The 27,467-nt window shown below is 40.7% G+C and overlaps 1 protein-coding gene and 1 long non-coding RNA gene across 7 annotated transcripts; one reads left to right on the top strand and one right to left on the bottom strand.

Moving 5' to 3' along the window:
* Positions 1–589: 589 nt before the first annotated feature.
* Positions 590–27,467, top strand: DZANK1 (double zinc ribbon and ankyrin repeat domains 1). Of its 3 annotated transcripts, XM_087776377.1 has the most exons (21): positions 591–870; positions 1,859–1,983; positions 2,645–2,798; positions 4,149–4,266; positions 4,633–4,729; positions 5,496–5,620; positions 6,187–6,272; positions 6,966–7,083; positions 8,050–8,163; positions 12,251–12,343; positions 14,278–14,400; positions 15,451–15,615; positions 16,257–16,485; positions 19,850–19,953; positions 22,033–22,107; positions 23,041–23,137; positions 24,344–24,432; positions 25,681–25,761; positions 26,344–26,471; positions 26,929–27,003; positions 27,261–27,467. In XM_087776377.1, exons 2-21 carry the CDS (start codon positions 1,875–1,877, stop codon positions 27,424–27,426), a joined length of 2,346 nt encoding a protein of 781 aa, XP_087632503.1. In that variant the 5' UTR covers positions 591–870; positions 1,859–1,874; the 3' UTR covers positions 27,427–27,467. The 3 variants fall into 3 exon arrangements, with proteins under 3 accessions (XP_087632504.1, XP_087632503.1, XP_087632505.1); XM_087776378.1 differs by lacking the exon at positions 12,251–12,343 and having other exon boundaries at positions 590–870; XM_087776379.1 differs by lacking the exons at positions 26,929–27,003; positions 27,261–27,467 and having other exon boundaries at positions 25,685–25,761; positions 26,344–26,468.
* On the bottom strand, positions 2,812–24,508 carry LOC148053160 (uncharacterized). Of its 4 annotated transcripts, XR_015708638.1 has the most exons (6): positions 24,411–24,508; positions 22,681–22,838; positions 20,661–20,873; positions 13,146–13,246; positions 4,742–4,888; positions 2,812–3,065 (listed from the first exon to the last, which is right to left on the bottom strand). It is a non-coding gene; the product is annotated as an uncharacterized LOC148053160 (long non-coding RNA). The 4 variants fall into 4 exon arrangements; XR_015708641.1 differs by lacking the exon at positions 20,661–20,873; XR_015708639.1 differs by lacking the exons at positions 2,812–3,065; positions 4,742–4,888 and adding an exon at positions 9,279–12,329.

Raw genomic sequence — 27,467 nt, 5'->3', positions numbered from 1 at the left:
GGTGGGCAAGGCTGTGGGATGCGATCAAGTGGGATGGGATCAAGTGGGGTCAGCCAGGGGCTCAGCAGCAGGGATTGAGTGGGGAGGTCAGGGCTGTGGGGTGGGATCGAGTGGGGTGGGCAAGGGGCTCAGCAGCAGGGATCGAGAGGGGTGGGCAGGGCTGTAGGATGGGATGGGATGGGATCGAGTGGGGTGGGCAAGGCTGTGGGATGCAATCAAGTGGGATGGGATCAAGTGGGGTCAGCCAGGGGCTCAGCAGCAGGGATTGAGTGGGGAGGGCAGGGCTGTGGGGTGGGATCAAGTGGGGTGGGCAAGGGCCTCGGTAGCAGGGATCGAGTGGGGTGGGCAGGGCTGTGGGGTGGAGTGAGATCAAGTGGGGTGAGCAAGGCTGTGGTTGGGATCAAGCGAGGTGGGCAGGGGCTCAGTAGCAGGGATTGAGTGGGGTGGTCAGGGCTGTGGGATGGGATCGAGCAGGGTGAGCAGGGGCTGTAGGAATGGGTGTTGAGTGGGTGGGCAAGGGTCTGCCCTGGGACCATGTGGGGTGGGCAGGGCTGTGGGACAGGATCAAGCGGGGTGGTCAGGCTCGTGCAGTGGGACCGAGTGGGGTGGCAGGGGCTGTGCAGCGGGGATGGAGTGGGGTGAGGTGGGGTGGGCTGTGCCGTGAGGGGACGGGAAGCGAGGCCTGACCTGGCAGGGTACATGCAGGCAGGGACGGAGCCCACACTGGGGCAGGGGATGTCGGCAGGACCGGTTGTGTCCCACCACTGATGGGCTCCCAGAAAGCTGAAACAGGGCACTGTGCCTTTGGTCCAGGTGTGCCAAGAGGAGGAGGGTCCTTGAGGAAAAATACTCTCTGCCCCCTCACGTCAGGTAAAGATCTGATCCACCCATCCTTGTGTCTCCTGTGCTGCTGCGTGCAGCCCAAGGGAGTTTGGCTGCGAACTGCCCGCACTCCTTAACCGCTGTGTCGGGCAACTGCCAAGGAGATGGGCAGCTGCAGGCAGCACTGTGGCATACCTTGTCACAGCCCCAGTGAGAGCATGGGCTAACGAATACCTCCCGTGCTGAATCATTACTGTTTGCATTGATGAGTAGTGTAAGAGACGTTTCTGGAGGATTGAAGGGTTGGTTACAAACCCAAATCCTCCTAGTGTAGACATGTTTCCTGGCCCTGAGTATCAATTCCCAAGATCTGGAGTACATCTTTTGGTATTGTAAAATGTTATCGTATCCAAATGCAATATTTCACTCTTGAATTGTGTGACGTGATAATGACTATGTAAATTATGATAAATCATGTTTGGCACCTGTTTTATAGGTATATGCTTAATGCATACGATAGCTGAGATAAGCTTTAGGAATAGCTGTCTTGCTTTAGCCCTTTTCAGGACATCTTGTATGTATTCAGATGGCCACAATGAAACAAGAGGCTGGTTCTTCCTGCAGAGAAAATGACAAGACATCTACCATGATTAGGGTGAAGATACTTCGCTGTTACTCACTCTTACTGTGTATCACTGATGTATGATGCTAAAGCTGTTTCACTTGAATACATGGAAATCAGACTTGCGCAAGGAAGGCCAAAGTGAAATGAAAGAGACAGTGCTCATCTCAAGCTTTATTCACAGTTCTGAAACCAGAGAATAAGTCAGAAGTGTGATGGTCATTAGGATCTTGCTCCTTTTCAATGTGAAGATCATGCAAACATTAATGAGAACTAACGGTTTAAAGAATCCAGTGTTCTCTCTTTTAAGAGAAACAAATGAAGACAAGGAATCACATTAAAAGACTGTATTTCTCAATGCATTCTTCTGTTTAGAAAAATTACTGTCTGCCTTTTTGTTTTTCTTTTTTAAAGATCACTCCTGAGAAAAATGACAGCTGGCTCTGTCTCAGTTCCTCAGGTCATACCACTTCGAATTCCTCTTCCAGGGAAGGCTAAACATGAAATCGACACAAATACTCTCATAGAAATAAAATCAGGTATGAATAAGAGCTTTAACTCTATGTAAAACCTTTTCTTATGTGTTCATTTGAAACTTTTAGCCTCTATACTTTTGTTTGCCTTTAATTATGATTTTTATGAGTGCCCACTTCCTTAAGGAACTTATAAAATTAACCAACAAGTTTTGATACACCAAATATACTTGCACTTAATTTTATGCATTCAAACAATATCACTGACATAAGTTATGTCATATATGTTAGCAGTCTTAATTGCTTCCAAGATCAAGCTCTTAAGCTGTTGCATTTCGCTTTGACTGCAAAACCAGTGCTTGAAAGTATCATGTGCCAGGCTCACCCCAAAGGTTTTCCTTACAATTTTTGAAATGCCGCCTTTCACCATGGGAGAAAATATTTTTCCTGTCACTAGAACAGACAAGCTGCTGCAATGTTTTCATACAAAACCATTGCACAGCTACTTTATGATGAGAAATACTGCTTATAATGAAATTACGTTTGTTGAGTAACTAAGTTTTCATGGGAGAAACAGCTTTGGTCCCAAACATTCAATCATTTATGGAACTGCTTTATTTTGTTTATGTGAGAAAAATCAAGCACAGTAGTGAGTACTTTGAAGCTTAGAGCTTGTTTTTCACAGATTGAATACAGTTTGTTTAATTACTTTCTCTGTGTCTTTCAGATACACCTGAGGCCTCCATTTATTACACTTTAGATGGAAGTAAACCAGAACTGATTAGGAAACCAGGCTATGGAGAGCATAACACTTTTAAGTATAAGGGTCCTATCGTATTACCAGTTGGGAAAATAATGGTCAAGGCACTGGCAGTTACAAAGTAAGTATCCTGTTTTATTTTAGTCGTATTTTGACAAGGGAGAGATATCACAGTCATGGCTTGGAGCCATGCTGTTTAAAGCACTCCATACCTCGCAAATGAGAGATGCCCCTTTCCCCAGCCAGTTTGCAATCCAAGTGATCTTCATGGGTTGCATTGACCTCACTTTCTCCTAACACTTTTTATCCATTAAGTGTCTGCACGGATGGATTCTCTCTCGGATGTTTATCTCCTGGGCTGTGGATGTAGGCCAATGGTCTGTAGAGGCTGTGGGTGAGAAAATAACGTACTATACTTAGAGCTCATCCCTTTGACTGTGATCATGAAAAATGCCAGAGGAACTGTATGGTGTTTTCTGGGGTCACCCCGTGATTCAGCAGATTTATAGAAGTTGGTCTTCCCAGGAATCTGCTTCATTTCTCCTGAAGGAGCACAGAATGCTAAACCTCACAGCTTAAATACAACGTTAGTACAAGGGTAAAGTAAAAATACTATACACAGAAAGAAAACTGGATTTTGCTGCACAGCCACTGAGTTTCTCCAAACTAACTTCATGCTTAGAGACAGAGAGAGGACACGTGCATTCTCTGTCTGTACCCTATTGTATTGTCTTTTATTTCCAAGGGAGCAGAAGCTTCTACTCCAGTTTGGGATTTGTGCTTGCTGTTCCCTGCTATTAGCACCCGCAGGTAGCCTTTGCTTGTGTCTGCACTGGAATATAACAACAGAAACCTAGGCCCATGTGTATTTTCTGATATCACTACCTGGATTAACGCTTGTTCCCAGTGTGTTTTTATTAAGACATTTTCAGGTGGGCTAAATAGATGCTCTAGAATGACAATAAATCCTAAATGAATGGTTTGGTCATTTACAGCCATCTTAATGTTACTGCTGTAATTTAATAAATGGTAGAGCATGACAGTTGTTATGTCAACTGAATGGGATGCTACCTGCTGCTTGACTGGGAAAATGAATATGTTGTTATGAATGGAAGAAAAGTCTTGCTCTCCTCTATTTTCTGCGATGCTGGCAAACAGTAGTTACCCCAGAAAGCAGATACAGGAGTATCAAGAGTTTCACATGCAGAAGATGTTGAGGGATTAAGGTATTCATACATTTTATTAGTAACTTCTTAGTGTGCACATTTTAAACTGAAAATAAATTTAAAGAAGAACAAAACAAGGCAGTAGTTACTGGGAGTATTGCCCAGGATTATACTTATTAACTGAAATAATGACTCGCAAGCTTGGAAGAGATGTACCAGCAAACGAGCCATCTTCATCAGTGATTTACTTTTTGCTGCACGTGGGTTTGTGGCATGGATATAGCTTTATGAACATTGATTTTCAGGGACTCCAGGGAGAGTACAGTTGTAACAAAGGTATTTCTGGTAGAGTACAAGCAACCAAACATCCTCTTCTCTGTTGAAGACAATGACAAGAATTTCCTAAAAAACATCGCCACACAGGCAAGTTTTAGCAAATTTAACTCCTTGTCTGAATATAAAATGTTGTGTGTATGGTATTACGTAGAGATTAAAGCTTGATTGCCTATACTTTTTATATATTTTATTACCTCTGTTTGCTCATCTTTGCTGCCTCAGTCCTTTTTGTAATACTAACATTTCAAGGGGGCAATTTTTTTTCTTCTTCCCTGGTCTTTCATTACCAGTTCAGGTCAAATATTTTTAAAATACATTTATCATTTAAGATTTTCAAATGCTTGCACTGAAAATAAGCATCTACTTTTAAAATCATAACAAATCATGATAGCAAGACAGGATTAGAGCAAACCCAAATATTTCATTTGGAATTCAAATGGAATTACTTTTTAGGAGAGGGAAGGTGGGATGTTTACTACAAAACTAAAGAAGAATGCAGTGAATGTGGAAATCAAGCCTGCCTGGAGTGAAGCACCCCAAGATTTTCAAGGTATATTATTACTTCATCAGACTGAAATAGACTTCTGTCTTAGCTGAAAATAGGCAGTATAACGTTTTCCTCTTGTATCCTTGGTAAAATATGGGTAATTTCAAAACCATCTCAGAAGACAGAACATCCTCTGGGAATTCCAATTTCAATTGCTCAACACTGCAAATAGAGAACAAAAATTAACTTCCATACATATCACATTACCTCTTAAAACATACTAAAAAGTCATTAATTTCTGAGCAACATAACAAGGCCCAGTCTGTATTTCCCTTTGTGCCAGAAAATGCTGTTAAACTGATGGGATTGCAAATCCTTTACAGAGTTCTTTACTGATGTTTGCTTGCAGTAAGATTCCAAAATAAGTACACAAAGCAGAAATGAAAGCTTGACCCAGATTTTCTCTACAGATGAAGCCTGTTATTCCATGGTAACGGCAATGGGACTGTTTAAGAGCAGGGAATCGTATTAATGTTTACTCATTAATTTAGTCTTAGGAGCTGGGGTTTCTTTGAGCATGCAGGAAGGAAGAAAACCGTAAATAGAGAAAAATACAAAAGTAAGCTCTTTCAGAGAGGAATGAGGTTTCTTCTAGTTTAATTTCCTGTAATTCCATGCAGTTGATTTGAACCCAAAATCTGGATGTCAAATACATTTTTAAATATGCTTAGCTATTGGAATTTAAAATGCAAGTATGTAATATTCACATTATGATATGTGTTAACTGCATGAAGTCAATCACAGTGGAATAACAGGATTGCAATTTTAGACTTGGAAACAGAAAGGAAGACTGCTCACAGGTCCCTGCAAGGACCACAGCTCCTTGCCAGTCATTTGGAAACAACAGAGTACAGGGAGGGAACCATCTCAGCACCACCAATAGAGTCGTTACAGGTAAGCAAAGGGGTGTTGAGGAAAACTATAAAAGGCTGTTACCAGAACTGCACTCTAAAAAAAATAAAGATGAGAAGATTTGTGATCATTCTCATATAATCTCTCAGAAATTAATGCCTTTGGCTGTATTATATCGTACTAATTTTAATTTACTGGTAATGACACAGTGGAATAGGAATGCCCAAAGCAGTGCACAGTTATCAGTAAGGACAAAACCAGGCAAAGCGAATTAATGATGCCTGCATTTCTACTAATTCTCTTCTAGTACATTACTGAAGCTGCAAGTAGCAAATAATTATTGCTATAGGTTGGCAAGTTGATATTTAAAACTTAATATTCAGGAATGCTGTCTTGGAAGTAAGTAGCAAGACATTGATTTATTTTTATTGGAAGAATCTGTGGGTCCTTAATGTAGCTAATGGGGGAATCAAGTGTAGTAGGTGTTCCTTGAAGCAATGCATTTCAGTGCAGTTTGTCTCAAATAACATCTTTAGCTGATTTTGCTACTCTTATATGCATTTTGCAAGTATCCGCTTACTAAGGCTGAAGAATTACCTTTATTTCAGTTTGCTAGTTCTTCTGTGGTGACTAGCCGGAAAAGCTTAGCAAGCACACAGGTGGCAAGGATCCAGAGGGAAACAGATTTCCTCAAGTAAGTGACTTCTCCTTTTAACATATTTGTCCTTGGAAAGTAAATGAGCAATTGCCTTTTGCCATGAAGTTGATAATACTGTGGGGCTTTATAAAAACGAGGAAAGCAAAGACAGACACCGGCTCATAACTGGAGAATGTGATCTAGACAGGGCTTTGAAAATTCTTTCTCTTACATATAGTTTTATTTACATCTCACCATACACAGTTATCACCTATCTTATCATCCTTTAAAAAAAAATCCTTACACCTGTAGGATCAGAGGAAAAGCTGTCTTTTCAGATTACATTACAGCCGTCATTGCTGTAGGTGAAAACTGCTCACGGGAGTAGTCTCACAGAACATTAGTGCTTGTCAACATTGAAAAGGTTATGTGATCTACATCAGTGGTTCCCCATGTTGCAGCAGGGAGTCCTGATACAGATTGCGTGTCAGGAGACTTGTTTACCTCACATGGTGAGGAAGGAAGTATGAAACCCCATAGCAGCCAGAGAGCTTTCTACCTTGCAAAGCTGTTTAGAGTTCAGAACCTCACATCATGGACGCTGGGGCATGGTCTGGTGGACAACCATAGCTTGGAAACTACAGCTGAGAAACGAGTAGCCCAAGTCCTGTCACAACAGGTTCCAGATTAATCATTATTATGCAGCAGTATGTACCAAAACAAGCTCAGCCAGTTTGCTCTTATTTTCAGATGTGCACGCTGTTCTGCACCTCGCCTGTCTGACCCCTTGGCTCACTTCTGTCAGGAATGTGGATCTCCTATTCCACCTGTGCCAGTACGTCGCTTCCCACCCCCTGAAGGAGCGCAGGTCAGCAAAACATCATAACAACCAACAAATCCTCTTTGGAGAAACCAACTTCCTCAGCAAATTATACATTCAATGCTAGCAAAACCATTATTTAGCCACACTTCCATTTGGGAAGCTCTGTTGTGATTGTTTTATTTTGTTCAATACCTTTAGCAATGGACTCTATGTAATTCTTAAATGATGGGCAAAATTTACCATAGATTGCTTCAAGTGCCATATATTTTAATAAGGATAACAATGAAAAAGTAAATTGTGCTTTATTTACTTGTGCTAGGAAACATCACCAAATTCAGGTTTCTCCTCATCCTGCAACAACCACCACCAGATCTTCAGGACCTCCATATGTGTCTTATTCCAGTGCTAACTAGTGCAGTTTGTTAGTTAGTAACTAGTGCTTATGTCATAGCTGTAGAAGATCCATCTAATATGCCTGAAACCTTAAACGGTGTCATGTGTGGGCATATGTAAGACCACTGAGTTTTCACAGTGATGCCTGTAACTATCTTCTCTAAGCACTTCCCAAGAGATAATAACCTGATCTAACAAGGCAATGGTGTATTTTTTTTTCCTGTATTGTCAGAAAGTTGTCTTGTCTGGGGCGATGCAGTAGTTTCAAGTGACGAATGAGAATATTCAGCACCTCTTTAGATTAGGTTCATAATTAGGAGGATTTAAACTACCTGCGCACATTTTACAGTAGCATTTTAAATTTACTGAAAATTAACTTAGTACCCTTCTGGCATATTTTTAGCAGTCAGTAAAGCATTCTCTTTCCAGTTGTCTTCATATTTTCTCAATAGCCTTTGATCTTTCGGGATCAATATCAGCATCTGTTGCTGTCAGTTGCTATGTTTCCAGTGACTTTACTGCTGATGTAGACTCTAACCAGGAAAATATTGAATCTCATTATAACCTTAATGATCTCATTATGGTCCTTAACGTGATGTGATGTGGCTTTTTCTTCAGATGGCACCATGTCTTGAATGCGGACATCTTGTGCCAATGAATACACCCACTTGCATTGTATGTGAGTCGCCAATAGCTCCACAGCTGCAGCCCCAAACCAAGAACTGCGTAAAGGTACTTGAGAATAAATATAACAAAATAGCAATTTACCTCCTGGCATGCATTTTTCTAACAGATGACTTCATCACAAATATTTTGATCCGACTTGGGTTTGTGTAATGACATTATGACAGCTTTAAGAGTTAGTAGGATTAAAAACACCTTGAATAGAAATAAACATTAAAGGTAAACCACATAAGCTCAGGAAGGCATGCTGAAGAGCACATGATGTAGCAGTCTGAATTACAGAAATGCATGCACTTGTGTTCAGTAGAGAGATATTCTATGATTCTATAATTTATAGCCTTAGTATTACTAGGCATTTTAAGTTTATTAAATATGTCCTCATTACTCTGCTTACCTCATTTGATTCTAAGTGTTTAGTACAGATGAGCTGACAGGACTGGGGCAGCGGGTGTATGCCCAAAATGTTAGAGCACAGTCTTGATCAGTGATCCAAAAGTGCTGGTGGTCTTAACTAGACAAAATTTGTCCCACAAAAATACTCCCTACACAGGGGTACGGGGACCCAAGGAGGGGCCCTCCTCGATCCACCCAGTCAGGGGAAAGGGTGTGAGGAAGAGAGGACTGATACGGCATGTCTACAATTAGTTGCAGAGCTGGCATCAGCAACAGGGTTTTGGTTTTTGTGATAGCGGGAACCTGTTTGAGGCTCAACAGCTCCTTAGGAGAGACGGGATCCACCCGACAGGGCAAAGGTATCTTCGCCAGCAGGAGAGCTGGGCTAGTAAGAAGAGTTTTAAATGAGAAATTACAGGGGAGGGAAGGTTACCAGCAGCCCTGTGAGGGAGCGATGGACAGGACTGACAAGCAAAGGGTCTTGGGTGATGTGGACAAACGGGAACACTTAATCAACAGAACAGGGCTTAAGTGAGGTCGCCTCAAGGATTTGCATGTAAGCAAGGAAGTGCCTATACGGCAGTGTCGTGGTTTAACCCCAGCTGGCAACTAAGCACCACACAGCCACTCGCTCGCTCACTCCCCACCAGTGGGATGGGGGAGAGAATTGGAAGGGTGAAAGTCAGAAAACTCGTGGGTTGAGATAAGAACAGTTTAATAATTGAAGTAAAATGAAAGAGAATAGTAGTAGTAGTAGTAGTACTAATAATAATAATATAATAATACAATAATAATATACAAAGCAAGTGATACACAATACAATTGCTCACCACCTGCTGACCTATGCCCAGCCCATCCCTGAGCACCAATCGCCGCCCCCTGGCCAACTCCCCCGTTTATATACTGAGCATGACGTCATACGGTATGGAATAGCCCTTTGGCCAGTCTGGGTCAGCCGTCCTGGCTGTGCCCCTTCCCAGCTTCTTGTGCACCCGGCAGAGCATGGGAAGCTGAAAAGTCCTTGACTAAGGACTAAGTAAGCACTACTTAGCAACAACTAAAACATCAGTGTGTTATCAACATTATTCTCATACTAAATCCAAAACATAGCACTATACCAGCTACTAGGAAGAAAAAAATCAACTCTATCCCAGCTGAAACCAGGACAGGCAGCATGATGGGGGACACCCCCCCCCCCGACCCTTTCTGTGAAATCAGCATGCTGGGGTCCCTCTCTGAAGCGCCTGTACACTAACGCAGGCAGTATAGGGAGCAAGCTCAAGGAATTAGAGATCTGTGTGCAGTTGCAGGGCTATGATCTTGATGGGACCACAGGGACATGGAGGGATGGCTCTCATGCTGTAGACCACCTGACCAGGAAGAACCAGTGGATGAGGTCTTCTGCAGACAGCTAGAAGCAGAACCATTTTTGCAGGTCCTGGTCCTCATGGGGGACTTTAAGCACCCCGATATCTGCTGGAGGAACAACGCTGCAGGGCATAAGCAATCCAGAGGTTCCTGGAAAGCATTGATGACAACTGCTTGATACAAGTGATAGAGGAGCCAGTGAGGAAGGGTGCTCTGCTGGGTCTCATGCTTACAGAGAAGGAAGGGCTTCTTGGGGATATGAAGGTCAGATGGCCTTGGCTGCAATGACCACGAGATGGTGGAGTTCAGGACCCTGAGGGGAAGGAGCAGGGGCAAAAAGCAAGGTCACGGCCCTGGACTTTAGGAGAGCAGACTTTGGTCTCTTCAGGGATCTGCTTGAAACGGTCTAATGATATCCTGGGCTGCATTTCGGAAGTGTGGTGCCAGCAGGTAAAGGGAGGTGATCCTTCCCCTCTACTCAGCACTAGTGAGGTTGTGTCTGCAGTACAGTGTTCAGTTCTGGGCTCCCCAGTACAAGAGAAACATGAACATACTAGAGAGAGCCTAACAAAGAGATGCTAAGATGATTAAGGAACTGGAGCATCTGGAGGAAAGACTGAGAGAGCTGGGACTGTCTAGCCTAGGGAAGAGAAGGCCTGGGGGAACCTCATCAACCTATATAAATATCTGAAGGGAGGATGTAAAGACGATGGAGCCAGGCTCTTTTCAGTGGTGCCCGGTGACAGGACCAGAGACAATGGGCACAAACTGAAACACAGGAGTTTCCCTCTGAACATTGGGAAACACTTTTTTACTGTGAGGGTGACTGAGCACTGGCACAGGTTGCCCAGGGAGGTTGTGGAGTCTCCATCCTTGGAGATATTCAAAAACCATCTGTTCTGGATGGCCCTGCTAGAGCAGGGTGGGGTTGGACCTCCAGAGGTCCCTTCCAACCTCAGCCATTCTGTGGTTCTGTGATAATTGCAAGGGAACATTTTTGGAAAAAGAAGGATGCTGAAAGGAAACTATTGACTGAAGACTATCAGATAACAAAGGAGATTCATAATCTGAGGCAGTTATCAGCTTGATGTCAAAGTAGGTTATACACATTGGCCCAAATTTAATGTCTTATGATAACCTTCACATAGGTGCAAAGACAAACCTGAACTAATTGGTGCCAACAATCAAAATATCAGACTTATTATTCTTAGCCCTGGTAGAAACTGACTTGTTGATAGTGACCATGCTAAGATTTTTTAGGGCACCCTCATGGTATATTATTATTATTATTATTATTATTATTATATAGTTTATATATTTATATAGTTTAATAGTAATAATCTAGACGAGATGGCCAGCACCATGTCCAGCTGAGTCTTAAACGTGTTCAGCGTAGCAGAGTCAACCACTTCCCTGGGCAGATTATTCCAATCACTGACTGTTCTCATTGTGAAAATTTACCTCTCCTGTCCAATCGGAATCTCCCTGGGAGTAACTTGTACCTATTACCCCTTGTCCTCACCATGTGACTCCTTATAAAAAGGGAGTCTCCATCTTCTTTGTAGCTCCCCTTTAAGTACTGGTACATGGTGATGAGATCACCTCTAAGCCTCCTTTTCTCAAGGCTGAACAAACCCAGCTCTCTCAGCCTATCCTCATACGGCAGGCTTCCCAGACCCTGGATCATCTTGGTGGCCCTTCTCTGGACCCCCTCCAGCCTGTCCACATCTTTTTTGTATAATGGGGACCAGAACTGTACACAGTATTCCAGGTGTGGCCTGACAAGCGCTGAGTAGAGTGGGATAATGACTTCTTTATCTCTGCTGGTGATGCCCTTTTTGATGCAACCCAGCATCCTATTGGCCTTCTTGGCCGCAGCAGCACACTGTTCACTCATGTTGAGCTTCCTGTCCACCAGGACCTCCAGGTCCCTTTCCACGGAGCTGCTCTCCAGCCAGGTGGATCCCAGTCTGAGCTGCACTCCTGGATTATGTTTTCCCAGGTGCAAGACCTTACAATTGTCATTGTTAAATTCATAAGGTTCTTGTTAGCCCACTCTTCCAGCCTATCCAGATCTTCCTGCAGGCTGGCTCTCCCTTTCAGAGTGTCTAAAATTGTATTGTATTGTATTGATGCTGGATCCCATGAGGGAACTGTACCATAGTTTAAAAAAAATTGTCACCAAGATATGTAGATTTGTGATGACCAAGTAATACAGCCTAACTAAAGTCTGAAGCCCACAGCACAGACTTGAAGGATCTCTTCTATCTGCAGGGCTGAATAACCACAGCACTTTGTAAGATCAAGTCCTCTTCTTATTGTTGTTCACAGTTTTCGAATACCATGTGAAATATATTCTTTCTCTATTTAAAAGGGTAAAGTAATTTGTCAGGCGTGTGGCACAGGAAATCCTCTTCACCATAAACACTGTGTGACTTGTGAAAGCAAACTGCCTGAAATAGAGATGGTAAGGCTTGCATCAATCACACTAATCAAATCAAAGCATAACATTCTTTTTCTTTGGAAAACTGAAGTCATATCCCTGTGTGCCTATGTTACAAAAGCAGAGAATCCCTCCCCCATGCCATATTCAAGCCCAGTACTCCTACAGATGCTCCATCACAAATGTCCAGCTAAACATAAGTGTAATGTATACCTTCAAGTTTCTCCTGTGGAGGTCAGGATTGCAAATGCCGCTGTGAAAGCTCAGAAGGCTCTGAGAAAACGGGTACTCTTGGCTCCAAGGGAGTCTTGTATGTGTTCAGGTTATTTTCAATTGCAATAGAGAACTTGAGTATATACACCAGAAAGATCATCCTTGTTAATTTCAATTATTTTGTGAAAATAAAATATTCTGTTACATTATTTTTCTTGTCTCCATTTGCTGCTTCCTCTATGTGCATACAGCTACTATGCTTGTATTTGGCTGAGACTCTGCACAGAGGTGAGAAAAGCAACAGTAAATGTTCCCCCTAATATTGCTGTCTGTTTCAACTCCCCATTTAGCATTCTCATTTGGTTCCTTAGAAGAATTTTACTTTCACTTCTGAAGAGAAAAGTCTTGTATGAAAACCTTATGGTACATTTCACTTCTCCAGGTTGTGAGAAATACAGAAATGAGAGAAGAATAATGATTTGCAAGTTAAAATCTTCTGATTATATTGGCAACATCCTAAGTTCTAATACTGTCAATAGCTAGAGGCAAAGGTCTCTTGTATAGCCACTGAGGTGTCATTTCAAAGTGAATTTCAGTAGGAATCTGTACTTACCTAAGATGAACATATGTTTAACTGCTTCACTGAATGTAGATATTAATATGTGGCTGCATATGTAGTTAGGCATATGACTTGAATGGTGAGACCTGTAGTAGCTAAAAGATAAAGTCAAATGCTTACTGAATTATTATTAATAATAATCAGAAATGTCACTAATAATACTGATTAATTAGTGATAACAATAGTAATTCCTGAATAAATAATAATTAGTAATAATGCTGATATTACTATTAATAGTTATTAAATAATTTAGATTTTTAAATGTGTTTAGACTTGTGCTCTTGTAAATTTTATCTCCCAAATGAACCCCTAAGTTACATCATTCAAATTGCAATGCAGGCCATAGATGAAAATAGGGCTATCTCCTGTTTGCTTACGTGCTGTTGTGGTGTCTGTAATCAAAATAATTTTCCTCAGGTTCTGTTCCTTATGCATATTCCTGACTTGTAGAGAAAATAAACTGCATAAGCCCTGAGCCAAAACCTAACAAAACATTTTAAGACGTATTTGTCCTAACTAGGATCTATAATCAACCGCTAGAAGTTTCAGCTGAAAAATCTTTCTTTTGCATACCCATATAAGTTACTTGTAGCAGGAAAGGTAGGTAATATATAACTTGTAGGAGGTAAGAGTGCAGCAAAATATTTACGTAGCAAATATCAAACTGAGAGAAAACTCATTGTCCGAACACATTCTCCCTGCCATACTACTACAAAGAAAGGTACAAAGAAAAATAGCTTTTGTGTTCTGAATCTGAAAATATAAGTTTATCAGCAGAGAAACCTCCCTCTTAACTTTAAGTGTATTTATACATGGGGCCATATTAATAAATAGTCAGCGTAAGAGGACATGATCGATAAGGAAATTTTTTTTTTTTGCACTCAGTGCTGCTAAAAATATTTAAAAATTAATTAATGCCACATTTTACTGTGGTTTTGTAATTAAAAAAAAAATACAGGTTAGATCCAAGTCAGTCTGTTGCTTATTCTAAGTTGAAATAATTCTTTTAGGCTGAATATTACTTTATGTTATCAAAGTAGCTTGCTTTCCTCTTTCACCTTATTTAGCTTGTGAAACTTTCTTCATAGGAAGTATTTTCTCCCTAATGCTTTTTTTGTTTTATTAGCCCATGTTTGGAGGAGACACCCCCCTGCTTTATCCCAGCCAGCAAAGGAAAACAGTTTCTTGCTCAAAATGCAATCGTGTTAACCAATGTGACGCCCGTTTCTGCGACTGGTGTGGAGCCAAGGCACGTGCTCTCGGTGTTTGTGTTGACAAATCTGTTTTTACTCATCTGTGACCTGCAGCAATTTCAAACTTATCTTTGCAAAACTCTTGTCAGTTAGTACACAGCTTATTATTATCAAAATACTTGCTTAGAGCATATAGGATTATATATAAAGAAAAATTAAAGGCTTAGGTGACATCCTGACCCCACGTCAGTCAGTGACCTAAGGGTTTAGAGATGTGAACAAATTACCATGGGTCAATAAGCATCAACTCATTGCATCAGTTGAGATGCAATAGCTATGTACTCTGCCAAAGTAACTTATCCATCAAAGGTTAAAGTATAGGCTAACCTAATGCAAGTTTTCCCATATCTACTCTGGGCTATGATCACCTATACAGGTAATCACCAGAGATGAGATGATACATGCAATTTTTTTTGGCTGAAGGCCTCATTAACTTCACTGAAGACAAGTACTTTCTCTTAACTGCTGCTCGGTAGAGCTTTTGCATGGTACAATCAATGTAAACAATATCCTCTGCCATATACTTTTATAAGTACAGTGTTTCAAGCTAAGACCACACTTGGGGAGAATTATTTTTTTTTTCTGTGAGCTGAGTCTACATAAAATTTTAAACACTCCCCTATACGCATACACAACCGTTGGTCCTGTACCGTACCAGGGGACTTGCGGTGGTGGGGGTAGTGTTAGAATTGAACAGGAAAGAATTGCAGTCAATATTCAATATCGGAGCACGCACTAGTAATGACAGGGCTTTGCCAAAGAAAAGAAATATTTTTGAAAGCATACATTAAAAAAATAACATACCAAAATGCTAGATCTGTCTGAGAAAAATGTTTGCCTCCATAGCACAGTGCTGAGATAGCTGAAGATCTACTGTCTTGCATCTGCCAGTGTGTTAGCAGTCTGGTATCCTGGTGAATATTTCTAATCTAATAGCTTTAGGTAGTGCTACCTTATTTCCTTTTAATTCATGCCACTGCTTTTATCTTTCCTGAACCATGCATCATATCTTGCTGTAGTGACAAGTGTTTCGTTCAACTTTCCAGCCTGGACCTCCTCTATCCTACTTTACTTGTGTCAAGTGTGGTACAAGCAACCGTCCATACGCTCGCTTCTGTGGGTCCTGTGGTGTTTACATAGAGCCCCCATCAAGGATGGCTTCTCAGAACGGCAGTCTCACGGATGCTGGGGACTCACTGGGGTTTTCTGAGGTACAACACACAGTATTACAAAGCCAGGCTTGAACACAGCTAAAAGGCTAGTCCACTGCGAGTGTAGATCGGCACAACTCCATTCATTTCCTCTTTGAGGCAACGTTGTGGTCTGTGAGCATGCTGAGGGCAAAACCGAGGTTATGTTTATTCTGAGAACTGCTTTCTGCCAAAAAGTAGCCTTAGCCAAAGGCCTTAATCCAGCCTTATTCTAAATAGGAAAGTGAGAAACAATCAGCTTTTCAAAAGTCTTAGCTCTTTAAGTACTTTTATCTTATTACTTGTGAATTATTTGTGTCCTGCTGATACAAAGCATTCTTCCATGCATATGTAACAGTGCTTTGAAAACTCTGTTTTAAGAATGACCATAATACTTAGCAAGGCCAGCTTTTGTCCTACAAAAGCATACACGTCGTTCTGCTGTCAGTCATGAAGAGTTTTGCTTTTGCTTGAATATTTTTGATAAGTTGCTTCATTGTTACAGACTGGTAAATAAAATCCAGAATTGTTATTGGTTCTTCCCGCTAGCTTTTTCATTCCTTTACAATTTTGTATACTGTTCTAGTTAATTTCTACTTATAAGCCATTTAATGATACCTAATTATATTACTTACGCTTTTCCTTCCCTCCACTCCCCACAGGCTAAACGATTTCAAGCTCAAGCTGCCTGGCAGCCTCTTCCTATTTCCTTGCCCAAATCAAGGGCAGAACTAAAAGAAAGAGAAGATAAAGGAACCCAAACTATTGGACTTTTCTACCCATCTAGCAAACTGTTGGAAAAGAAGGAGCTTGAGCTGATTTCACAAAAAGAAAAGCTGGAAAGGATGAGTGATCATAAGCCTCTCCTGACAGCCATTAGTCCTGGAAAAGGTTAGGAGGTTTGATTTTATGTTTTCTAAACAAAGCAGCAATGTATGACCTTGCTTTTTCTTGAAAAAATTATAGTCTATGGAATGTGGCATCAGTAGGACACTGATTTACATCTTTACAAGTCTGTCTTCCCACCAGTCACTTGTAAATGAAGTGCCTTAGAATTCAGATCACTGATCTCCATCAATAGCTAAAAGAAAGCCTATCAGCAATATAAAAATTATGATTACTGACCCCTGTGCAGCCTTACTAATTTGCTAATAGTTTGATTTCCTCAGATCCTACAAGATCAGGGGCAGGTGTCCTATATTTGACTTGGAAACCAGTGAACAGCCACCCCATTTTCCCAACCCCTTCAATGTAAAGCTCAGTTAGTACTGCGGTAGTGCCTGCTGGGAGTATTGTTAAGCAAAACTCTGAGACATGGGATCGTAGCTCTTGAAAAATATGATAAGGCTTGTCTACGTGAGGAACGTGTTTGGGGTGCTGTTGTGGAATAAATTATAGAAGTTTCGGAAGCAAAGGAAACTAAGCTAGAGAAAGGTATTAACAGGATTACAAAACATAGGGTTGGTAGAAACCTTGAGAGCTCTTGTAGGCCCCACCTTCCATCCCCGCAAAGGTATCAGTACATCTACATCGCTCATTGCAGAGACCGTCCATGCACAGACTGCTGTATCAGTACTACAAACGATTTTGTTTCACAGTCCCTGGTTTGGTCAGCTAGCTCTTTGTGGAATCACTTGACTGTTTGCTGTCATTAAAAAGTCTGCAATTTTTAGAGATTTTAGTTTTACTATCCTGGGAAAACTCCAACTTCGGCTTTCCAGATCCCAAACCCTTGAAGACAGTCCACCAGTATTAATTAGGGACGTAATAAGTGGCCCAATTTGCAAAATTGTCTTTAATCTCACAGGGCAGTCCAGAGAATAAGTTAATCCTAAATCACTACAGCATCAAACCATGGTTACTTGTTTTGATCTGCTTTCCCATCTCGAGCTCTTTTCTACAATCTGAGGGTCAACCCCTCAGGCTGTTATCAGTTATTTATCTATTGGGCAGAAAAAGTCACTAATGAATGTTAGAATTTCCTGGTTTGACTCTGTGTATAAATATACAGATGATGCACTTTTTTTTTTAAAAATTATCACTAGGGAAATCTGTTTTCCTACTCCTTTGCTCTGAAATGTGGTGTGTTGTCTTAGACATCACTGTAGGAAATACAACACTTGACTCAACATGTCAGGGAGCTTAATTTAGTCAGATATAATAAAGGATTGGCCTGGAATAGTACTGAGAAAAAAAAAAAAAAAGTTACACTGAACATTCATATATCTCTATCAGAAGTACAGCTCTTGACTTGTGAGTGAGAGCTCCTTTCACTGGGAAAGGGTGGGAAGAAATTCCGAACCACTTCTGAACTGTGTTAATTTTCATCCATTTGGCAGAGGTAACTTTGTTGAAGTTGCACTGTGTAATGTATTCTCCTTTAGACCCTGCCAAGGACTGAGGAACATATTTCATTCTATAAATCAATAAATGTCTGTTACAGTCAAGTCTTTCATGCTGTTCCCTTTCCTTGATGCTGAGCTGTATATATGGCTTGAAACTACGCGTATCAACAAGACCATATGGTATCACCCAGGAAAATCCTATTTATATATGCCAAACATGTCCATTATTTCAATTCAAATAGTATCAGACACTTGATATTAAAGTTTTTAAATATAAGTGATTAAATAAGTTGTTTGTTTGTTTTTCATTTCTTGACCTATCAGCCATTAACTAACCTTCTTTTCTTTTGTGAAGATTAAAAAAAAAACAGTTAGGATAGGGGGAAAGAACAGCAGTACCAAAATACTAATCCTCTGATGTGTACTGTATTTCTTTTTTTGCTGTACTTTTAGTGTGTTTTGAACAGAAGCCAAGTCATTTACCAGGTAAAATTTAGACAGAAGCCTCCCTTTTCTACTGTAACAAACAGTAAATTAGTGTGCTATAGGTGTAATCAACTATTGACAGCATGAATTCAAGCATTCCATCAGTGCTGCCAAAAATCCTTTTAGATGTAATAAAATGTCAAACATGCAAGAATATGTTCCCAGACATCTGGATTTTTTGAAATAAAATCTGGGGATTTAGGCTAGTTATACCAACTTCTCTGGAGGGATCACTCACCAAGTAGTAGTCTAGCTTAGGTTTTTTAATTACTATTTTCAATTTGTATTAGCTTTTGCATGTGAGACCATAGCAGGGAACAATTTATGTTGCTCTGGGGATCCTTCTTTTTATATTTCTTTAAAGCTACCTAACAAATACGACTTGCTGTTTTAGTTTGTCATAGTTTCTGCCAGTTCGATCTTGGAAGAGTCCTCCAAGCACAAAAATCCTTGTGCACTTGCCTTTTCTTGTAAAAGTCAGAGCAGCACTTTTCTTCTGACTTGGCTTCTTTTCACTTTTTTGAGCTTCACTTAACATGAAGGGAAGGATAAGGTCAGAGCAACTTCATTGTGCAAGTTAAACAAGGTTACCAAGCCTACACAATTTATTTACAACAAAATAAATCATACTCCGTACTTTCCATAAGTATGCTCAAAAATAAAATTAGCCAGATCCTGATAACAATCACTTAAGAATGAGAACAAGTTCTTTTGTTTCTTTCTCTGATGAAAATACAACATCGCTTCGGAAATACTTGGAAATACTGCAAAAACTCTAAATGGCTTAAGATGAGTTTTGAATCCAGGCGCATTGAGCCCCTCATGTTTCATGCCCTGTACCAGCATAAAGGAATTGTGTGACTCTCCCAGAGATCCTGACAGGCAAAAGAACAGGAATGCTTAAGCTTTTAATATGCTCTCCCATATATAAGTGAAAGGCATTTATTTGGGGAATAATTTATACAGACCAGAATGCTGTACAGGTTGAGTTACTATGTCTGCAATTTTCAGATTTGGCTTATTGTAACCTGTCAGTGATCTCAAATCAACTGAAAATCAGTTCAATGATGCCCAATTGCTTAGTTGTAATATTGTGGGGGTTTTTTTATGATCTGGAATAGTGCAAGATTCTCCGTCACACGGGGCCAGTTTTGATTCCAAAGGACAATTCTGAGACATGGTCTTGTTGTGAATAGAGGTGCCCTAAGAATGACTTATAACCTATGGATAAGAAAGCATTTCACCTTTTTTTAGGGTATAACTTGCTTCTCTTTTCTTGATCAGATGAATTTTCTGAAGAAAAATTTGATTTTTTTTTTGTCTCAGTGAAAATACGCTATCTTTTAAATCATCCATCACACGAGCAGAAGAAATGTTAATCATAATTTCAGGGATTTTTCTCCTGCTTAACTCTCTCTGATCAGGTTACTGGAGGAAACAGCTGGATCATGTCTGCGCTCACCTTAGAAGCTATGCTCAGAACAACGTTGAATTCAGAACACTTATTGGAGAACCTCGAATGGGAAAGGTAGGAAGGAGCTTGTGAGTAATATCTTCTTATGCAGCCTGATGAAAAGATTATTGTGGCTGCTAGATAAACACTGGAAAAATAAATGTCTCCCTTTTTGTTATACCTTGACCTGTTTGTGTGTGTAATTTGTTTTGTTTTGTTGTTCCATTTTTGCTCAGTCTTTTAGTGAAGATTTTTTTCTGCTTTCTTTCCTGTGGCAGTTTCTATTCTTCTCTCACCTCACAGCTATTAGAGAAGTGATAGAAGCCAGAAAGCTCTTGCTCGGCTGCTTTTATAGCATCCCCCAGCAGGCAATCAAGAAAAAGAAGAGATCACTGACATCTATGTAGTTGGTCAGTTAAATAAGCCCTGCTAGAAATGGGATGTAATGATATGCTTGCCTCTGCTCCAGGCTGGATTATACCAGCAGATAGCAGCAATTCTCTTTGGCTACATAGTCTACTTCTAGTATAAACTATACCAGTATGATAGGAACAGGATATTGCTTTTCTTACTGGAGATGTAGTCTTCAGGATGTCACCAAACTGCATTAAAATGATTAAAGGGGTGACAGCAAGAAGGTGGAAACTGGAGATTCTTCCTAAAGAGTCCGAGAAGATAGGGCTGGTATGACTGAGAGATCATTTGGTCCCTGTCCTGGGGGAGGATCAACTCTGCCTAAACTGTTCCTGACAGATGCTTGCCTTGAAGCTTTTCAAACTCACCAACAATGGAGATTTCACAATTGCCCCAGGCAGCTCATTTCTGCACTCAATTATCCTTGCTGTTCAGCTGCAGTACTGTATTGCTGTCTTTAGCAGTCCTGATGGGTTAAGGAGTTGCATCCCCTCACGCTGCTTCCTAGATGCTGCCAGCACAACTGCTTGTGGCAATGTTCTGTGGACTGGATTGGCGATCGACCCACGCTAAAAATAGCTCTGGAGGGAAAAAAGGGCATCAGTGCTAGTAGAAAAGTAGGTTGGCAGTGAACAGCTGGAAGTAGGATGCAGGCAGAAGTAGGGTTGGGAACTCCTTGAACTGGCATAGCTACTGGGAAGCTTTTTCCCAGTGTCTGACCTAAGTCTCCGTTGTTACAGTTCAAGCTCACTGTTTCTTAGCCTGTCCTGACTGCTGTGACATACCAGTCAAAAAAAAACAGTTTTAGCACACAGAAACAACTACAGAAAAGTTCATGAATACTGGAGGTCGGCAATCTAATTGTCATTTGGCAGATCACACTTTTGGGAGGTATTTGGAACCTATTGGGTCCAGCAATATGTTCAGAAGCTGTAGTACAAGTATAAATACAAAAGATATTGATGGAGATGAAGTACAGGTCCACTGCAACTTGTTTCCTTTGCTAGAGGATTCAAAAAGATATGCCTGAAAAAATATTAAATTGCCTAGAGGAGGCTATTCCTGCTGCTTCTTGGCCTTTTGTCATCCTATTGTCTTGAAAGCGCTGCCCCCAAAAGTAACAGAAGTGATTCAGAGTAGATGCCAACTATCTGGGTTTAATGCTGCTCTTTCGGTTTTCCTGCCGATTAGAAATATAATTAACCTTATCTCAAAATTCTCAACCTGCTGCAATATAACCCTGTCAGCTGCATTCCAATTCTTTATAATCCCCTGTGCACTTATTTATGTGTAACTTCAATAGCCTTCTTGCCAGCACTGCTGTCTCAACGAATTGATACATGGTGCCCATGTTTTACTGCAGCCTGTGCTTCTACAGACTGGTACAACTAAAGCAGCAACCAGTTCTCCTGGAGTAGGGAGTCCTAAGGACAACACAGCCTTTCAGGCAGCTGCAAAATCTGGGTGGAGAATGACTGAACTTTCATGAAAAGTAGCATTATTACATCTTTTGGATTCATTTGGCATTTCAGTGATTCTGATATTTCCAGTTACTCAAAATACCACGTGCCTCTTGCTGAGTTAGATGGGAAGTGTTGGTACAATATCACAAGTAGGCAAAGGCCACATGTGTGATTTTGTGTATTGGCTCCATAATAAACAACAACAGCAAGACTTATTCCTAAAACTATTTCTGTGTACTTTTTGCAAGAGATACTAATGGCTGCTCTTTCCCTCTAGATTAATTCTGCTACCATCCATGAGGATGACTATGAAGTCACTATTACGTTGAATTACGCCCTTGCTATTAACAAGGTCAGTTCAGGGGATGAGGCCCGCTGTTAGGCAACTGGTCTAAAGCTGTCGCTAGACCAGTCAGTGTAATGCTGATATATTTTAAATTCAGGTCTAAACAAGAAATTCTTTTGTTCAGAGGGTCTTAACTCATCACTTCAGAGGAAGCAATCTTTTTCTTTTTCTGTTGGAGCTGGCTGAACAGGTACCTTTATCTGATTAAGCCAGACTTCATGGTTATGTTGCTATCATCTTGCATTTCACTAGTTTGCTATTGATACTAACATTCTTCTTTCAGCTGATATTGTTTGATCATTCTAGCACTCGTTAGCCCTGGACCTTAGAGCCTCCTTTTCTTCAGTCTGCATATTGTGCTCCTAAGAAACAAGCTTAGTAATTTTCAATAGTTCAGAGATAACGTTTGCCAGAGCTCCTGTTAACTGTATTCAAACACTTCAAATCCCTACCTCCAGAATTACCATGTTCCAAAAACCACCCACATATTCATTTCCAGCTTTTCAAAGAGGAAAGTCTACCATTTCAAAGATCCAAAATTCAAACTGTATCTCTTGTGTAGAATCTTTAAAAGCTTACCTTGCCAAGTGGTGCCTGAAACGGTGCATCGCGTCATTTCACAAGTGAGGAGTTAATCCGATCTCTCAAGTGGTAGACGCACTTTATTTGGATGAGAATCTTCATTTCATTAAGTGAGGTTGTTTCACTTTTTTCTTTTTTTAAATCAAAACAAATACCTAAAACAAGGTTTAGGAAAAAGTGCTACATTATTTTGCCTCAAAACAGAGTCCAATTACATATAATTTGTCTTGTGCGAATTTGAGACTGATATTAAAAGCCTATATATTTTTCATATGCAATACCACTGCTTTGTGCTACTAAGATTATAATAGCATTACATGCTATCTGATTCACTGCCTACATTTGATGATTCTACAGGATATTCATACTAATAAACCAGTGAAGTTCAGCAGGCATTACCTGAATACAGTAACAGAAGTTGGAGGTGGACAGGATGGCAGCCAGACTAGTTTTGGTGAGATTTTTTTTTCCCCCTGTCTTTATGATAGACCATAAATATAGTAGTCAAGAATACAGAAGTAGTGCTTGGAAGGTCAGACACTGAGACAGGCAAACGAATGCACTGGCACATTCTGCGCCTACTTAAGTTGATCTTTGAGTTTCAAAATGTGGCTGATTTGACATTCAAGCAATGTACAGACTCTGTCAAAAGCTCCTGGGAACGCTTCACCCCTAGAGGACAGCTGGAGAGGCCAGTAAACTACAGCCACAACTCACAGCAGTGTCTTCATTATAGTGATACAACTTTAGATGCTTCGCATATTCTTTTACAACAGGAGCTATAAATGTCAATATTATCTCTACTTTTGAGCTGTGCCAGGGACTTCAGCTTTGGCACATTGGGCAAAGATAAGAAATGATGAAATACATTAATTCTAGACCTAGTTTTCAGAGATGCTTCACTTGCATCTCCCATTGGTGTCAGTAACATCTTAGGCATCTCGTATTGGACTTTGGTTTTCATTAAATCAACTAGTTGTAAAGTCAGCATTAGAATTCAGAAATTCCTGTTATATAATTTGACATACTTCAATTCACATATAGGTTTCTGCCAGTTTGTGCTTCTAATCTGGGACTTGGCAAGTGGCAGCCACAGCCCTAGGAGCTGGTTTTCAGGAGCGTCAATAACGTGGCTGTGATTCCAGGCACTCTAGTAACACCAGCTCAAAGGGTCCCCACATGCTGCACAATTTCCTTATCAGCCCTCCTGCACATCGGTAGATTACGTCTCTTAAAAATAATGGATGTGCATATCTACTCAAGGTCCTCTAGTCTTGTTCTTAAGTATTTGGGAGCTAAAGAGCATTGAAAAATTGTAAGGTTTTTTAGTCAAAACAATTAATGAATCCAAGTCAAGCCTGTTGAATAGCTGCAGCTAGTTAAAAAAAAGAATCAAACGCCCAAACTCCATATTTCATTGAATCTTCATTTCAAAATAGCAAGTTTTTAAGTCTGCCTGAGTGTAAACCTTTTGTTAAAACCAGTCTGATGTGCAACAAATATTTCATCACTTTCTCTTGTAGAAAATTGATAAATATTGCTTTCATTTCAACACAAAATAAAATATTTTTGTGGATAAATTATTTCCAGATCTCTCCCCCAAGTTCTTGTTAGGATACTGACTTTGCTTTGAATTAACACTTGTTTCCCTTTCTGGTAGGCAAAGAAGATCATAATCTTTTCTATTCGAGAGGCAAAATAAAAAGAACAAAGTCAAGAACACTTACAGAAAAAGAAGACAAGCTCCCCGTACGTATCTTCTGCCAGTACAGGAAAAACTACCTATAGAGCAGCACCAACATGAAGAAGGGCATCCAAGTGTAAAAATAGAAGGCTTTTAACACTGATTGGGGTGTGGGGGAGGAAAGGGGACAAAAGTCCAGCTTAATATAAAACTTGAAAATTGGTAGCTGACATTTATTACAGAACTGGAAATAACCAAACATTGTTGCTCCTAAGAGCTTAATTAGATTGTTGCTTGCATTTTTGGACCCATTCTGTTTTACCAACACAGCATTAGGCCTAAAGACTGTTGCAGACTGATTTTGTTACAAGTTTTTCTCAGAAGCAACATCAGATGTAGGCATTAGTGTCTTCCCTTGCCCCTTACTACTTGGTTTGACTCCATAGGACGGACCCTTGGCTGTGCTAGAACTGCTGTTCGCACAGTCAGACTGCGAACTAGATAGGGGACGGTGATCTACACAACAAGCTTTTAAGTCAATTCAGTCTTCCCATCAAGCTGAGATGTCAGCACAACTGAGAGCTAGCTTGATGCAAGAAGCCAGGCTTTATTTCCACTAGAGACCAAATATCCTGGAAGCACTGCCTACTAAATGGATTGTCAGTAACGGCATGGAAAATTTCAAAGGGGAAACATGCATTAATCTAAGCTTGGATCAGTTAGCCAACTCAACAGGTGGAAGAAGATACAGAGCTTTGTGATGAGTCCAGAGACAAAAATGCTTGGTCAAGTGATTGGCCTTTCAAAAGGGGAGAGGAAGGAGGTGGAAGGCTGGGAAGAAATAAAAGGAAAAGGTTTTAGGTTTTGTTGTTTCTTTGTTGTTTTAAGATTTAGTAAACTAACTTTAGTGAGGCAAAACATATTCATTTTTAAAATAAATTACTTCCACAAGTTCTGGAAGCTTCAAACTTCAATCCTATAGCAAAGAACTTGTGCCCATGTCTAATTTTACTGTGGTGAGCAGATCTTTGTACAGCCCTGAAGAGCTGCATTGATGTAAAGCTAATAATTTGCAGATACATTTGCTGAAGCAAGACCTCAGTAGTGAGATATTAGCCTGGGTTATCCAACACTTGCTCACATTCAGAAAGACATTCCCACAGAAGGGTCATGGATTAGTAACACTGAGGCTCAGCTACACTGCCTTCATGCCACTGTGTGCATTTTCCACCTTTACTCAAAGGCAGAATACAGCCTACCTACTTGTATTTTCACTATGTGAAACGTTACTGGCTATTTTCTGTGTTTCACAGCCAGAGTCCAGACAACTACTGGATGAACTGGGTCCAAATGGGAAAGGAAGAATCACCTTGGTAGAACAATTGCTCTGTGAAGTAAGTTATTGCTTGCTGAAGTTTCCCTTTCCAACTCTTTGACCATTTACTGCATGAATATTAGCCTGGTACGCAACTTCAACTTTATGGTTAGGAGACAACATCCTTGCAATACAACTGACTGTTTTCAGATTGAAAGAGCATTTTAAAGAAGAAACAGCCTATTTTACATTTATATAAGTTCTCCCCAAATTTCTATTTTGCCAGTGTGTAAGGCATTCTCCTCTGGGTTTGTCAAGGCCGTACAGAAAGAAAAATATATTCATTTTGTGGTTCAGGGTCAAGTCCTCTGTATAGCAAAAGCAAGCATAACCTCTACCTTTTTGCTGTGTAGTAAGGTGACTCCTGACTGTGGGATCTAGTTTGACTGCTCTTGTTATATAAATTTACTCTTGCTTTGAGCTAGGAGACGACATTTTCAGAAGAAACATGAAGGAACAATACCACACCATTTGAACATTTCTATGTCTTGAGCATGAAGTCCATTTGCCAACTTAAATGGGCATAATATTAAAGCAAGGTGGAAGCTGAAGAATCTTTATGGCTTTTAACAGCTCACCTTCCCCTTCCTGTGCGTTCTAGGGAGCTGACCCAAACTGCATCAGCAACGAGGACCGTCCTGCTCTCACGGTTGCTGTCCTTAACAAGCACGCCGAAGTGATCTCCCTTCTTGTGCAGAAAGGTGCTGACGTTGACCAGCAGTCAGGGCCGTAAGTGAGCACTGATTTTCTGCCTCAGGTCTTTTGAAATTTTACCAAAAAAGCACTTGGGCTCCAATTTTAGAGAGGGCTAATCTCCTACCCCTGCTGCACAAATCTGTAGTCGAGGAGCTCCTTTCAAAGCCAAATTTAAAAAAAAAAAAAAAAAACACACCTGCAACTGAGCAAAGATAATAGTATTCACAGTCCTTCTTTCCGTTGCCAGCTTTGAAGATTTCTCATAATTTCTGCTAGGAAAAAAGCTGTTCTGTTCAACTCCTTCCCCCATCCCCTTCAACTTAATACAATAAACCACACTAAAGCCTCCAAAAAAAAAAAAAAATCACCATGACTCCTGTATTCTATATCCTGATATTCATATTCCTTAGTTTAATTTGCTAGACCACTTCTCCATGTACCAGCACAGTTTCCTTAGGTAATAAGTACATCGCTCCTTCCTCCTATGCAGGCACAACAACACTGCTCTCCATGAGGCAGTTCTGCTCGGATCAGAGGGAGAGGAGTGCATCCGAGCCCTGTTAGGGTAAGTACTGCAGCTGGGCCTCCGGCTTAGCTACAGGCCACCCGCAGCCTGCTTGCGCAGATCTAGCTGGCAATACTGAAGGGCCAGAGCCTGCCCGAGGCTCGGCGCTCTTACCTCACAGTTGCGTCCCTGCAGGAAGAGGCACCCAGAAATTCTGAAGTTACTCTGCATCAACGTTTACCTGCAAGCCACTTCACTAATTCCAGTATTTTGGAATGAATTTAAGTAGCTTAAAACACTCTGTTCTTTATTTACAGCTGCGATGCAAGCATAAAGAAGAAGAATGCAGAAGCACTATCAGCATATGATTTGGCTGTTACAGCTGGAAATAATGAAGTTATTTCATTGTTCACAAGTAAGCTTGGACAGGGAACACTGGACAAACTTACAAAACCCAGGAACGCTGGGCTCATCAGTGTGTGATCGCAGCTGCCTTTTCCCCAAGATGGAACTGGAGGTTCTTT

Source organism: Nipponia nippon, unplaced genomic scaffold (genome assembly GCF_047370975.1).
Source record: "Nipponia nippon isolate SJK-2023a ecotype South Korea unplaced genomic scaffold, ASM4737097v1 scaffold_4, whole genome shotgun sequence".
NCBI classification, from domain to species: domain Eukaryota; kingdom Metazoa; phylum Chordata; class Aves; order Pelecaniformes; family Threskiornithidae; genus Nipponia; species Nipponia nippon.
This window is presented reverse-complemented; position numbering and strand designations above follow the sequence as displayed.